This window comes from Diceros bicornis, chromosome 14, assembly GCF_020826845.1.
Source record: "Diceros bicornis minor isolate mBicDic1 chromosome 14, mDicBic1.mat.cur, whole genome shotgun sequence".
NCBI lineage: Eukaryota > Metazoa > Chordata > Mammalia > Perissodactyla > Rhinocerotidae > Diceros > Diceros bicornis.
The window spans coordinates 41009272-41024694 of NC_080753.1; the positions used below are offsets into that span (position 1 = coordinate 41009272).

Sequence of the window (15423 nt, forward strand, 5' to 3'; positions counted from 1 at the left end):
TGAGGTAAGTTTCAATTATTTCCTCCATTTTAAAGAGGGCACCAAGGCACAAGGATACACAGTCACTTGCCTAGAAGGTCAGACAGCTTATAAGTGGCAGAGCCCAGGTAGCCTGCATACCACTGGACCAACCTATTGGCCCTCCAAGCACCTCTAAGTGCTTCTCCTCTTGCCCTAAGCGTTGCACCTATTTGCCATTTCCTCCTTTCTCATACGTTGCCAGGGCCCAAGTGGGGATTCTAAATGGGCAGTAGTGGACTGAATATGTGGCCACCTGGGCAATAAAGGGAAATTTCATTTGTTTGTTCTTTTCTAACCTTGTTGATGACAATCTTTCTAATACATACCAATTTGCTTTTATTTCAGTATGTATGAATCTTTCTGTGAGTTTTGAGGATTTTGGGGGAGAGGGTGAAGGAAGAACAGTTCTGAATATCAATGATCATAAAACAGATTTACCCCTATTTTCTGCCTTTGTAACCTGGAATTAGATTGGATTTCTTTTTCAAAAGGGAATGGCGAGGAGAAAGTTCCAGTTATCTGAGGTTTTTGATTAATTGAGGCTTCACAATAAATTATGTGAGAATAATATTCACTATCCAAGTTTTGAATTCAAAATAGAAATGTTGTATGTTAATATTTGTAGCTGTAGCTAGTCATGCCCAACATCAGCAGGCTGGACATCAGGAACTTGAATTTGAGGAATATTTCTGGAGATGTCGCTAAACATGAACTTCTGTGTGTCTAAATCATCCTACCTGTGTGCTGGGTTCTGTTCTGAACTGCAAAATTTGTAAACTGTCAGATTCTCATGACCTGAAATTCACTCCTGCTGTATCTGAAGGAAAATCTTACACAGCCTCATAATAGAATATGTAGGAGGATGTTCATTGATGGCACCATTATTTGTGGTGGCAAGGCTTGGACCCAATCTGGAAGTCATCCCTGGGTGAGTAGGTGGACACACACTGACCTCTATGCAGCAACTACAAGCAATTGGTCCATTTGTGGTGTAGATGCACACACAGCAACACAGATAAATCTCAAAACCGTGGTGCAAAAGGAATAAAGTAAAAATAGGATGAGATATATGATACAGTGTCATTTATGTAAATTAAAACGCATGCGCTGAAACCAAAAATACATATTCGACAAAAACATGCAGAAAGAAAGTAAAGGATGACCTTTTCACTGATTTTTTATGGGGATGAGAGATGGGAAATGAGGTTGAGGAAAGGGAATTTAAAAGGGTATAAATTTTTCTTTTATGTATAAATAAATAAAAGAAAAGAGGGGCCCTGTGGACATCAGGTTATCACACATTATCAGTGTGATAATTGAGGAGTAGCTTTCATTCAGTTCTTTGAATGGGAAGGAGAGAGAGGGACGACTAGATAGAGACAGAGAAAGGAGATGAGATTAAAATGACTAGATCTTAAATTGTCTTCTGGGCACACAGTGCTTTCCTTCTAGAGCTCGGATAATTTATTTAAAAAAAAATGATCATTACATGGTGGGAATACAGAAAAAGGTGGTTATTATCTGTCGATGGTAAAAGCCTCATTGTCAGGAGTGGGATTCGAACCCACGCCTCCAGGGGAGACTGCGACCTGAACGCAGCGCCTTAGACCGCTCGGCCATCCTGACTTGCTGGCTACCAGACCTGCTCAGAATTCATTTCTGTGTCTACCTAAACACTACTCAACTTTTTTCAAGATATGGGAACTCTTTGGTTAAAAAGCGAAACCCTCGCTTAGCGAACCGCCCCGGACGCCGACCTGAGTGGCAGCGCGGAAAAAGACTGCGGCTGCTGGGGCCGCAGAGGGGCGTCTTCTGTGTGAGCTCGGATTCGATTCCAGGCTGCCCCGGGGGACTGCCGCGGGCGGGGCGGCGCGGGCGGGCGGGCCACCTCAGGGCACTTTCTCTCCACTCTAAAATAAATAATGCACCCGTGTTGCTAGAATTGCCTTGCTTAAATTGACATTTTCGGGAGGTTTTAGGCCATTCCAGTTTAGTGCTCTCTAGCTCCTCCCCTGTTTTCCTTTCTGTTGTGAATCTCCCCGCTCCTGGTTACCCTTGGGACCGGTGTAGGGGGCTGGGGATGTCTTGCTTCTTGTTCTGAGTTTATCTAACTGTACACTGAGGATTCGTGGACTTTTCTGTACGGATGTTATCCTGCAGTATATAGTTCAAAAAGCAAAAAAGTGAGTAGTTTCTGTATCTACTAAAACCCTGCTGCTCTACTGCAGCAATTTTTCTAAACATACATAAGCGTCAGACGTGACCTCCTTCAGGTTTTGTTAGCAAGGGTTAGCAGTCAGGCTTCTATGGTCGGAATATCACTGACTGGAAGCCAGGAAACCTGACAGTTAGAGTTTCAAACAGAACTGGAACTAGTCAATTAACTGCCTGGAGTATTTTAGACAAGTCGTTTTGCTTCTGTTGACCTCAGAAACTGCTAATTTAGGCACTTTCCAGTTTCATCTGAGTTCAATTGTTGAAATACAATGCTTAATCTCTTAAATTAAGCAGCAAATCCCCATCCCCAGGGAACCAGTTAGATGCAAATTCTCAGGGCCACCCAGACCTACTGAATCAGATGTCTTGAGGATAGGGGCCAGCAATCTGTGCTTAACAAGCGCTCCATGTGTTCCTGAGACATGCTCAAGTTTGAGAACCACCAGCTCAAAGTGCAATAACCGTATAATTCTTAACAGAGAAACTGCTCTGACATTACCAGGAGGTGAAACGTGAAAGCATATAGATAACACCTCTCATAATCTTCTAGGGCAATAGTCCTTCCCTGGGGAGATTTTTAAATATCTCAACATCTTCCCCACCCCAGACCAATTGAATTGGAATATCTGAGAGTTCTGCTTGGGAAGTGTATTTGTTAAGGGTTCACTTTTACCCCCAGGTTTGAGATCATTGTTTTAGGGTTTAGCTTTAAAGAAAGGCTGAATCTTTCTTTTAAGGATGAGGTGCAGCCACATTCAAAAAAGTATTCAGGCCTATGTACCAAAATATTTGTAAAACATGGAGCAGAGCAGTCCAAAGCACAGGTTACAATGGATGTTGCGAGTGTGTGCATGCTGAGTGTGTGGGTGACCACCTGCACTGGGGTGTCAGTATGTGAATCACTGGAGATAGCTAGAGATGACTATAAGCAAAGGAGGTGTTCCCTGGTGGCTGAAATGCTGGAGCCCAACCTTTCTGGGAGATAAGATGGAAACAGTCTATAGAGAATATTAAAATCCGATTATTGGAGTTGTTGTGTGGGAGGAGGTTGTATGTGAGCATTTTGTGAAGACAAATATATATCTCAAGGATGCAGGTAACATTTCTGGGTTCCAGAGGTCCAGCCACCCCGTGTCACCATGGGATAAAACAATGAATCTAGATAATTTAAAGGACAGAGAAAGTGAAAATCCCCAAAGGAGGAAGAAATGGAAGCTTCATGAGAAGATCATTGACCAAGAGGTACGGTACTTTTTTTTCACCTCTTCATTCATGAAGTTGATCATCCATGAATGAATATACCAAACAGTAACGAGAGAGGGAAACAGATCATGAGGAGTTTGAGCTACATGAAAATGTATATATATATTTGAATAAGGAAGTATTGTGGTTAAAACATGAGTTTGGTTTAGAGGAGAAAGGGAGTGAATGTTCATACAAATTTCTCGAGGTGAGCTGTTTTCTGGTGAACATGTGGTGTTTACCTTGGCCAGAGGATGAAAGGGCCCAGGCCAAAGAAAACACAGAACACCCAGTTAAATTAAAATTTCAGATAAACAATGAATGATTTATTATTATAAAGTATGTCCCATATGGACATATTTTATTTGCTAAATCTGGCTATCCGACCTACTGGGACAGTCAAGACCCAACTGCTGGGTGTGGTTTGGTCTATCCCCACATGTATCTAGAAAACATTCAACAGCCATCTCTCTGTGGTAGGTCAGCCATACCTGTCCTAACCTCCAAGTCAGTCTCAAACTTTCTTGAGTGTGGAGCATACTTATAACTTAATCTCTCAATTGCTATTTATTGAGCAACTAATATATAGCAAGGGTTTTTTGTTTTGTTTTGTTTTTTTTTTGCAACAAAACAAAATCCCTGCTTTCATGGACGCTTACATCTATGAAGAAGACAGACAATAAAGAAAACAAATAAGCTTCTAATTTCAAATAGTGGTAAGTGCTTTGAAGAAAAATAGAGCAGTGAAGGGTCAGAGAGTAGTGGAGCAGGAGTGAGTGCAGTGCTATTTTACAGAGAGTAGTTAGGGGAGGCATTTGAGTAGAAACTCAAATAAAATGAGGGGTGAGACATACAGATATCCAGGGGACAGGGAGAAAACACAGCAAGGGCAAAGGACTTGAGGTGAGAATGAAGGAGCTAAAAAGCCTCTGTGTCTGGAGGAAAGTAAGGAGGAGTGGAAAGAGCTTAGGGTGCAGAAGTGGCCAAAGGCCAAGTGGTGTACATGGGGCCTGAGTTTTACCCTGACTGCACCGGGAAGCCACTGGAGGATTTTAGTGATATAATCTGATTTGTCTTTAAAAACAACACTCTGACTGTTATATGGATAGCTGGCCATAGAGTCAAGAGTAGAAGCAGATGCTATTTCAAAAATCCAGGTAAGAAATGCTGATGACTTAGACCAGGGGGCTAATTGTGAAGGAGGAGAGAAGTGATTCTGTCCAGGATATAGTTTGAAGGCAGAGCAGATAGAATTTACCAATAGTTTGGAGGTGGGCAGTGAGATAAAAAGAGGAATTAGGGCTTACATGTATGCTTTTGGCTTGAGAAAAGGGTTGAATACTAGAACCGTTAACCAAGATGGGGAAGATGAAGTGAGGAGTAAATTTATCAGTTGTATGATGAATTGTATTTTAGCCCTGGTAAATGAGGGGTGCCTATTATTTGTCCTGTAAAGACACTGAAGAGTCAGTGGGATATTTAAGACCAGTTCAGAGGTCATGTTGGGGCCAGAGATGTGTCTCTTGGAGTCATGAGCAACAGATGGGGTAGATGGGAGTTAATATCATGGTAGACAGAGAAAAGAATACAGTCTTTGTCAGGTTCTCCAAATGTCTCTAAATAACTATAAACTAGTCAGTCAGAAGTTCAACTCAATAACAACAATAATATAATAGTGTCTCACCGTGATTATTAAAGAGTCCAAAGCCATTGTCCTGGCACTTGGTCATCTTCCAGTGCTGTTTGGCTGTTTGAATGGAACTCGTCGCTGCCCTGACCTCCCTCTTATAAGATCTTGAGGCCAAATTCTTGTACAATCCAGTACAAGATTTTTCTTTGGCAGTAACTTAATGTTATGTTAATTCTCTTACTTGTCCTAAGTTGTACGTTGCTCTGTAAGCCAACACAAGATCTGCTCAGCTCAGAGGATTGTTTGAATGTCATTATCTGGACAACGTCTTGTAGTGTAGTGATCAATAGCATGGACCCTGGAACCAGACAGCATAGGGTCAAATCCTAGCTTTACTGCTCACCAACAGGTAATAGAAGCCATCGCATCTCTCTGTACCTCAGTCTTTTTGTCTAAAAAATGGGGATTGGACTGGTACCTACCTCTTAGAGGTCTGAAAAATGACATGATTTACCAAATGTAAAGCACATGGAACAGAACTGGCATATAAGTGCTCTGTTACTGTTCGCTACTATAATTATACATACTCAGTTGTCCCAAAAATGCATTTTGCACATTGATTGAAATATGAGGGCACACTTCTTGAAGAGTTCTTGGCACTGCAACTGAGATCTTCTGCCTCAAGTAGATGCATAATATTTTGAAGCAGACATCTAGTCAGTTGTCAAACTTCAAAGCGCACATGAATCATCTGGGGATGTTGCTAAAATGCAGTTTCTGATTCAGGAGGTCTGGAGGGGGTCTCAAGAATCTGTGGTTCTAACATGCTGGTCCAGGACAAGCGTAAGTAGTAATGCTCGAAAGTGTGTGTGGCATCCCCATTCAGTGCTCTTTGCAGTGGTCATACAGTTCTCTGGGATGAATGAGAGTTGCTTACTTCCCAAGTCTGACTTTCCCTTGGGAGACTCTTGGCTGCAAGTCAAGTACTTTTATGGACACTGGAAAACTTGGCAACATCATCATAAGAATCTCAGTTGATAAGAAACACCAGTGTAAACAGAATCATTCACGTGGTCTAGCCTTGGAATCTTCAGCCTCTTACAAAGGCACCAAGAGTCATTTGCGGGATGTACTAGCTAGGATATAGCTTCAGTTTTGTGTAAGAAAGTTTCAAACTAACTGTGGCTTAAACAAGATAGAAATAAACTTATTTTTCTCCTATGGAAAATCAAGCTAGTAAGGAGGCCCCATTTTCCTTGAGGATCATGTGGAAAAGGGACGGGGAGGGGAGCCACAGAGCTGATTAAAACCTGTGACTGTTTCTCTTTTTACTTTCAGAGAGGGGATCCTGTGGCAGCCCCGTCTGTTCTGGGTGAGATTTCACAAACACATTTCAGGATACACATTATACTCAACTAGCAAAGCAACTTGCTGAGGTTCCCAAGTATTTTTAAAGAAGCTTGGACTTTGTGTTTCTTTGACTTTCTAAAAGTGTAACTTGAGCACAAGTGAATACTTTTAAAGCAGGAATAAATGATATTCTTCTCCCAGGTGTACAGTGTAGGGTAGGTGGCATGGGTGGGCAGTGTGGGGTGAGTAGGGTTTGAGGAAGGGACAAGGAAAGGAGGACATTGGGTGCTGGGGATCCATGAAATGATGGAGGAAGGAGCCCTTTCTCTCTGGTTCTCCGGGTCCAAGCCCTCGGTCCAAGTAGAAGGTGGCATGCTTAGTTGCTTTTTTCTTCTCCTGACCCTCTATATGCCTAAGAATCTCCTGAGGCAATGGGTCCCACCTTGGTAGTTTCTCTAAACAGTGTTCTGAAGCTCCGGTCCCCAGATGCACTTAATCTGTCCTCCTACTCTACTGTGGTTTGCTCAGTGGAAGACGTCTTGGACAGATAGCAAGAACATCTTCTTTCAGGTCTGGCTTGGGCACATACTATGTACTTTTAGCCAAATCACTTCATTTCTCTTGGCTTCAGTTTCCTCATCTCTGAAAGGAAGCAACTGGAGTCAATGTCGACAGTCACTTCACACCCATTACATTTTCTCCCCAACTCTTCCCAAACTAAAACCTCTGTGATCTCCTGATTTATAAGCCTGTATGCAGATCCACTTTTAAATAATCTGGTAATACGTCCATGGACATGTGATTATGTATATATTGTTATGTAGATCTTGAACCCCAAGTCAGTAGAAAGATACCAAAACCAAAATCATTACCAAAACCTAAATGGAGGTGGGACCTGGGAGCTGACAATGATAAAAGTTGAGTAATGGAGTATTGTTGTCATTGTCATATTCCACTTGAAGTATAGTGAAATGTGGTGATAAGAGACCTGCGTGGTGTTCAGAATTTCCACCTAAGAGAGAATGTTTGGCTTTAATTTGTCATGATTTTCTGTGAGGGTAGCAGGTAGGCTGAAAATTTAGAAAAGTTGGTTTTTCACTTAATTATGAGAAATATAATATGGTGCAATAATGGAAATAATGTTACTGTGAATATAATTTGGAATTTTGAGTTCTTGTTTGTTAAGTAATAGGTCTGATTTTGATGATTTCTCTGCAGGAGGCGTAAAAAGAGGTAATTTTCCCACCATTTGGTGAATCTTTGGAGACACACATTCTGTCCTGTTTGGCAGCAGAGCTGGTTCAATTGCATTAAGATCAGACCCTCTGTGAGGCAGACTATTCCTGATCTTCACTTGGGGCACCATAGGGGAAAGTGGGCATCTCACTGAACTATGAGGGCCTTCAAGTATTTCTGGAACAGTGGTTTCCAAGGATCACCCAACTTTTTTTTTTTTTTTTAATTAGGAAGCATTACCAATAAAAATTTCCCAACTATTTCCTCCTCCTGGAAAAGTACTGTTAAAATTTGAAGAAGTGGCTTCACTTGCCTACACCAGGAGTCAATTACCTTTTTAGTAGTAGAAGTGGAGTCACCACCCAAACAGAGGGTGAGGGTAGGTAGCCATTGCCACAGTGGCCTTTTTGTAAGTAGCTGGACCCTCGTGGGACAACAGTCCAGGGTGCCCACCTGCCCTGGTGAGCCCACTGCCATTAGGCCCTGGGATAGGTCTTGGATAAAGAGAACCACACTGCTTTCACCAGCTGCATTCCCATGCAGATTTCTTTCCTCTGTTTTTGTTTCAGTTTCACTTGTTGGGACAAAGAACGGAAGGTGCAGATGCAGCTTTCAGCAATCAGACAGACTTATTTATTAGGTTAAGACCATGGGTGACGTCTACCCTGGAAACTGGAAAAATACAAGGGAAATGGAAGGTGTGAGCCTGGATAAATTTGCAGTCCATTGGTGAGACAAGCCACATGTATATAGGAAAATGCAAATACAAACAGAGGCAAATACAAACAGGTGCAATCCATCTAGCTGCACTGAGCACAACGACGCAACATTCAGGAGACCCTGGGGAGAGCAGCACATAGGAAAGCTGAGTGGGGAGAGGGTGAATGGTGACATGATGTGAAAAGGGATGTCAGTTGAAGCTAACTGAAAGTAGGTTTGAGGGGTTTAAACTGGACGTTGCGATGAGAGCTTGAGGGGGCATGAGGCTGAGACAGTGGCTGATAAAGTGGTGATATCTCTGAAGGATGATTCCTGGAAATGCCTTTGAAATGGAGAGATTGTAGATCCAAAGGAAGAAGAGAACTTGAAACTTGTGGAGTCCACAAAGTGAGGTTGGAATGACCCCCAGGCAAGGGAGAAGCAAGAGGGTGCAGAGACGGAAACAGAGCCTGAGGCATGGCTGTGCACATAAACTTTGAGTTTCGTTAAAATTCTCTCCTTCATCACACCTCTGTCTGACCCCCTTCCCCTGCTCCTTTCAGTTCTTCTCTACTCCTCTTTGCCAATTGTTCAGATCTCACAGAAGTAGGGCCAGTCCCCTCTACTCTGTAGGACATGACTTTGAAAATTTGAGATATAGGCTCTAAAACTCTAGGGGCAGGCCAGGTGTCCATCACTGGCCTGGGTTCACCTCACTTTCCTCTGTCATGGTGTCCCCTCCAAGTTCCTTTATGGGATTTCAGCCTTGGATCTTCCCTTTCCAGAAACCTTTGGGTTTTCTGTTTGCCTAAAACCCCTTCCTCTACATACTCCTATGCTAGACATCAAGATGTTTCTGTCATGACCACATGCCAACCTAACCCCATCTTGGTCTCTGAGCTGTCCTTTGAGTTTTCTTCAAGTCCTTTTCTATAGGATTTAGCCTCAAGGGATAGGAGAACACCAGAAGCAGTTTAAGTCACCTCTGTGCCCCCTGAATTTTGGTACAGAAACAGATTAGGAAGGTCCTATACCAACACTCTCCAGCAGCAGCCACACAACCTTCCCAAGACTAATTAATCCCTACCCAACAGGAAGAAACAGGGGCTGGGTGAAGCTGGCAGCTGAAGCCTCAGGGAGTGATGGAGGAGAGGGGTTTGAGCAAAGGAAAACAGTTAAGTTGGGATATTCCTTAAGGTGTCCCTTGGCTGGGCTGGGTAGGGATTAGTTTAGAATGGAGGGTATCTGTATCCCCAGAGGCAGAGTCCTCCCCCATGGGGGACAATGGGATCTCCTTAGAAAGGTCCTTGGCATCAGCAACTACTATGACTCCCTCAGGCCCATCAGTGATTGGGCAGATGGTCAGGGGCTTTTTACCACTGGACCACAGGCAGAAGAAGGGCCGGAGGGGGCCAGAGAAAGAGGTGCTGAGGAAAGTATAGATATGGGATCCATCAGTCATGTTGTAGAAGGAGACGTCTCCTGATTCATAGTCCAGGAAAATCCCAACCCGGTGAGGGGGTCCTGCCAGTGGGAGAGGGGTCCGGAGTGGGGTGAGGGCCCAGTACCCATTTCCGTACAACTCCACAGCCCAGAACCCATTCTCAGGAGTCATGGGGTCAAATCCTTTCTTAATCACATTCTCCCTACACACCCCAATTGCCCAGTCAGTCCTGTCTCCCACCTCCACCTCCCAGTAATGTCTTCCTGAGCTGAAGGCCTCACGACCCAACACGCAAGGCCAGGAGTCAAATCTCTCTGGTTTCTCAGGCAGTTTCTGACGTGAATCTTCCAGTCGGACAGATTTTGAATCCTCGTACAGAAAGAGGTGGGGGTGGGCGGTGTCTGGATCCAGAGTCACATCAACTAGAGACAGAAAGAGTGAGTCGGAGCATCAGTGAATGTTAGAGGTAACCAGACCTATCTTTTCTTCTCCAAAGAAATAGAGCCGTGTTCTAGGAGTTGAAAGGTCTCCTCAGGAGGAGAGCTGTTTGGCCTGCTCAGCTGTCTCTATTCCGCTTGTCCATCCACAGCCACAGGGTGATGTATGAGCCAAATGTCCCCAATGCCTAAGAGTACCCTGTCAGAGGAGGCTTGTCTCTAGCCATCTTCCAAGGGCCCTCTATGTGCCCCAAGGAAAATGTTGAGGCCATTTGCCATCATCTTTCCTCTTTCTATCTTCACCACTGAAATGTGTTAGTGTTTTCATTTTCAAGTATTGTAGGACTTTGCATCCCTGGGGGATAGAGCCTCAGAGCCCTTAAGAAGTTCAGAGCCACTGACCTGCATGCAATGTAGCCATTTTCCACTCTGCAATGAAATAGAGAGAAAGAGTCATTGACAGGTTTTATAATAAGAGAGAGAAAACCTTGTGGGTGAAATGTGACAAAAAGAGAGAACTTACTGAGTTCTTCCAGGAGTTTCTCTGGAAAACAAACAGAAATACCTTAATGACCTATTAGAGCGGACATGAGGGAGGGGACAAAATGGTGTGAGAAACACACAAGGGAGTAATTGTTTAATTCATGACTATCCGCTTATTCAAACACTATCAATAAATGAAGAACAAGGATTGTGTTTTGTTTTCTAAGAAATATGCAAGAAGTTCCTACTGGCTTGAGACGAAGTCTTTAATCATTACTGGGAAACCTAGTTAAAAGTGAGGATAGAGTCTGAGGGTCAGTACTGAGGAAACATCAGGTCTAATATCTCGATTAGACTTAGTTTTGACTCCTCCTGCACCCCAAACCTCTGTTCTTCTTCATATTGGGATCAGTGACCTCAGGAGCCTTATAATCCCCTCTGGCTTTCAGAATTCTAGAATCAAATATCTTCCCATTGGCAGTCATCCTAAAGGACTTGGATCCAACTCTACTCGGAAGCACTCCTGACAAGCAGCCTGGGATTCTACGACTTACCTTTAGAGCTGAATTCATGCTTCCTCTGTCTGGATCTTTCCTTGTATAGTCTCCAAGTGAAAAATATGGACCCAGTTGTGAGAAGTCCTAGGACTATCAAGATGACAGCCACAGCCACCATCCAGAGAGTCATTCTTGGGAAGAAGGGAGCTAAAACAAAATCCCCAAGAAGAACATTTGCTGAGAAACTCTGAGCAAGTCCAGCTCTTCTCCTTATTCCAAAGGGGATTAGAAGAGAGGATGACCTGGACCTCTCCCATTCTTCCCATGGTAAAAATAGTCCCTCCAATGCCACTCTAAGCTTTTCAGAAAAATTTTGATCTTAGGTAGAGAGAGCAGAGAAAGAGAGGAATGAAGATGAATAAGAGTCATTTTGGGACAGGACCTATGAAATAAAGAATATAATAGACTAATTCATGTTATTATGGAAATTCCTCCTTAACTATCAATGCAGGATGGGAGCCAAGGGGATGAGGGAGGTAAATAAGGAAGAGGAAATGTTACCTCTGTGTGCAACAGAATGGGACTCAATGACCAAAGAATAAGGAAAGGTTCCCACCTGAACCAGACACTGAACCAGACACTACCAGAGGTAGTGTCTAGGGAATAATGAGAACATTTGCTTTCCTGAGGACCCTGGAAACTTAGAGCTGTACCATGGGATGAGGAGGAGAGAGGAGGGCAAGGGTGGAAATAGGAGAACTAAGTTAGTTTTCTTTTTACTCAAAAAGAGAAGGCTTTGGATCAGGAAGGCCCCCAGGGACAATGCTTCTCTATCTAAGATATATATCCTACGATGGAAAATCTGGAATTTCTATGAGATCTAGGTAGAGTTTATGCCTTCAGTATCTTTACTCTTTTAGTGAAGTTGGTGCGGCTCCCTCAAGTCAGTGGGCAGGAGCTTAGGTGAGGAAAGTAGACAACTCTGCCAGGAGGTCATGGCTGCGCAGGTATCCCAGGTGATGTGGCCCTGAAGCTGTGTCAAATAGGAACCCAGCATTGGTTTTACTGACCTGGTATGGAAATCTCTACTTCCTTTTCCTGGCCAAGAAGGAGGTTCTGGATACAGCAGGACACATTCTTCGTGGAGGTGTCCCTGAGGACCACTGAAGCTGCCACAGTGAACAAGCCTTCTTCATCAAGATTCCTGGACTCTGACATGGATGGAAACGTCTCTCCCTTGGGAGTTCTCCACTGTACCTGGGGCTCTGGGTACCATCCCACTGAGGTGCACTCCAGCCGGATCTCTCCACTGTCTTGAACTTCCATATGGATGTAAGGATCAGAGCCCAGAGCTATTGAAAGAGAAGGTGGCCTTACTCCTTTAGTGGACACACTTCTGGGAATCTTATAATGATAGGGCCACATAGTTTGAGAAAGAGAAGCACAAGGGGACTGGGAATGAGGGGAACTCATCTCTGTATTTCATTATACAAGGAAATTGAGGTATCAATAAAAAGAATTTCATACACCTTATCAGGGAGGGATGCCATGTTGGGATTCAGAGTTTGAAATGTGGGCAAGAGTTTGATGGGCAGACATGGGAGTGCTTGTCCAGTCAACAGGAACAGCAAGACCAATGGCTATGAGGTGCGTTAGTGGTCTAGGCTGGGAGCTCCAGAGGTGGAGAGAGCTCTGTGGTTGGAAGTGTTATAAGAAGGCTTTAGGGAGGAGGAGAACTAATATTGGGTATTTAAAGAAGGAGTATCTTTGAGGAGAAGGGGGGTTGGAGGTTCTTTGCACTGAGATCATAGCTGACAATTTAAATTTCCTTAACCTGTGATACTGATTCAGGAATTTTCTTAAATGATTGCAACCTCATCTTCCCTCACACAAATATGTCTTAACGTAAATCAACATAAAGCTGTTCTTCCCGTCTGTTTAGCCTAATTATTTTCTTACAATTCTGCAAAGTATGGAAAAACACATATCTGCAGAGTAGAGTCCTTAAACACATGTCCACAACCATTGACTTAAATCCATATTCCACATTTGTGTGTATATGTCAGAATGTGTATTCTTTTCCTGAAAAGGGCTCCCACTTTCAGCAGATTCTCAAAGGTGTCTATCACTCATAAGAGGTAACAATGACAGTTTTATGCTATCAAATCTCTAGGGTTTTATTGTCAACCTTTAAGATACTTCCCTAAAAATGAAATGTGATTTATGCATGATGCTGTCACAAGGGGCACCCTGTTGTAGGCAGGGACCCAGATTTCTCCCAAGTATTTTTCAGACTTTATCTTTATTTGAATGTATACTCTAAAGGCAATATATTCGTATTACATTATACATTTTAGAGAGTCTTAGGTACAGTAATAATATGTTACAAGAATATAATGCTTTTAGAATTGAAAAAGCAGTTTCTTGTATATCATCTAATTTTATTTCATTCTTGCAAAGTCTTGTTTGACAGGTGCTGCCCCAGTGTTACAGCAGGAAACATGGCTCAGAAAGAGACTTGCTTGATGCCATTCACTAGTTAGTGGGAAAGTCAGACCTCTACACATACTTTCCTCCTGAATGCTTACAGTTTCCTTATGTTTCACTCTGAATTTTGGCTTGAAGCAAAAACAGAAACAAAAACAAAACCTTTTCTAGGTGGATCAAGAATGTTAAAAAGCAGCCATGCTCTACGATCTTAGGAAATCAGTCCTTGGGTACTAATCCATAAACCACACCCACATAATCCATAATCCACATCCACAAGGCTGTGGATGCTCACCACAGCCTTACTGTAATGGTGAAAAACAGACACAACTTAAGTGTTCAATTCTGAGACTTGATCAAGTAAATTATGGTGTATGGTGTACTAATAAAAAAGAATGTCATACAGCCATTACATCTTACATTTATTTAATTAATAGCATAAGGAAATGCTTATCCTATAATTGAGAGGAAAAAGCAGGACATAAATGAAATAAAGCTCTACAAGAAAGAATTCGCTGCTCTCTCTCCACTCAACTCAAACCTCCTTCCTACTCAGCTCCCATTCTAGGCCTGCCAACATCTTCCAATCTAAAAGGGATTTGGGGGATGAATCTGATGGCTTCCGAAGTAGCAGATCCATAGGAAAATATGTATCGCATGGGAGTCACCAGAGAAAGTAAAAACCAGTCTACTCACCAGCCACCTTCAGTTGCACAATGGCCTCCTTGTAGCTTTCTTCCTGCCTGAAAAAGCATCGGTACTCCCCGTCGTCAGAGGCCTTGACCCGGTGTATCTTCACAGCGACGCGCCCCGCGGTGATGTTGGTCCCCACCAGCGTCGCTCGCCCCCGGTACTCGGCCATCTGCTCTCCCTCCTGCTCCCGCCCGTCCCGCTGCACGAACACCGCGGGCGAGACCTTCTTCCGGAACCACCGCAGCTCCATGTGCTCAGCACTCACGTTTGAGGAGAGGTGACAGGGCAGCTCAGCGTCTTCCCCCACTATGGCCAAGATGGGCTCCGGAGGTCCAATCACCTCAAGGTGAGCTGCCGAAAAACCAGGAGGGTCACACAGGGTGTGGAGATGGGAGTTGAGGACTGACGCAGACCAGGCTCCCGCCAATGCCAGAGTCTCTCCATTTCTCTTATTCCTACAACAGCCTGAAGGAGTCCATCTGGAGACTCCAAATGCGATTGCTTACATTTACTGAGAAATTTCAACCCTGGAGGTCAGAGAGGGAGAGAGACATAGAGGGAACACCTACCTGAATCCAGTGTGGGTAGCCAGAGCAGAATGAGGGTGAGCAGACATGTGGGTGGGAAGGAGTTTCGGCAAACTGCCATCTCCAACCTTTCTGGGGCAGCAAGATACTGGTGTCCTTGAGTCGGTCAGGAGCCTCAACCTAGGGGATGAGTGGACAGGAGATAACTGTGGGTTCTCTAGACACTGTCTCCCCAGTCCTCCCAACAGCTCTTTCCATCTTGGAATGCTCTAGTCATTTGCACCTGAAGCCTTCTCTCTGCTTCCTCTCCAGTGTAGACTTGCAGTCCACGCTGCCGTCAGCACCCACCCACCCACCACCCTAAGTTTGGTTAAGCATGTATAAAACAACAAAATGGGCCCTAAAACCCCCAAAGAGACTTAGGAAAGGGGAATTTGTGAGGAATAGTATCCATTAATGG

General features: G+C 43.8%; 1 protein-coding gene and 1 non-coding gene across 2 annotated transcripts; both read right to left on the reverse strand.

Annotated features, from left to right (window-relative positions):
- Window positions 1-1564: 1564 nt before the first annotated feature.
- TRNAL-CAG (transfer RNA leucine (anticodon CAG)) lies at window positions 1565-1647 on the reverse strand. The gene has a single exon. It is a non-coding gene; the product is annotated as a tRNA-Leu (tRNA).
- A 6630-nt stretch (window positions 1648-8277) lies between these two features.
- BTN1A1 (butyrophilin subfamily 1 member A1) lies at window positions 8278-15187 on the reverse strand. Its single transcript, XM_058555067.1, has 7 exons — window positions 15006-15187; window positions 14440-14787; window positions 12327-12608; window positions 11314-11463; window positions 10800-10820; window positions 10679-10705; window positions 8278-10261 (listed from the first exon to the last, which is right to left on the reverse strand). Exons 1-7 carry the CDS (start codon window positions 15082-15084, stop codon window positions 9588-9590), a joined length of 1581 nt encoding a protein of 526 aa, XP_058411050.1. The 5' UTR covers window positions 15085-15187; the 3' UTR covers window positions 8278-9587.
- Window positions 15188-15423: the final 236 nt, after the last annotated feature.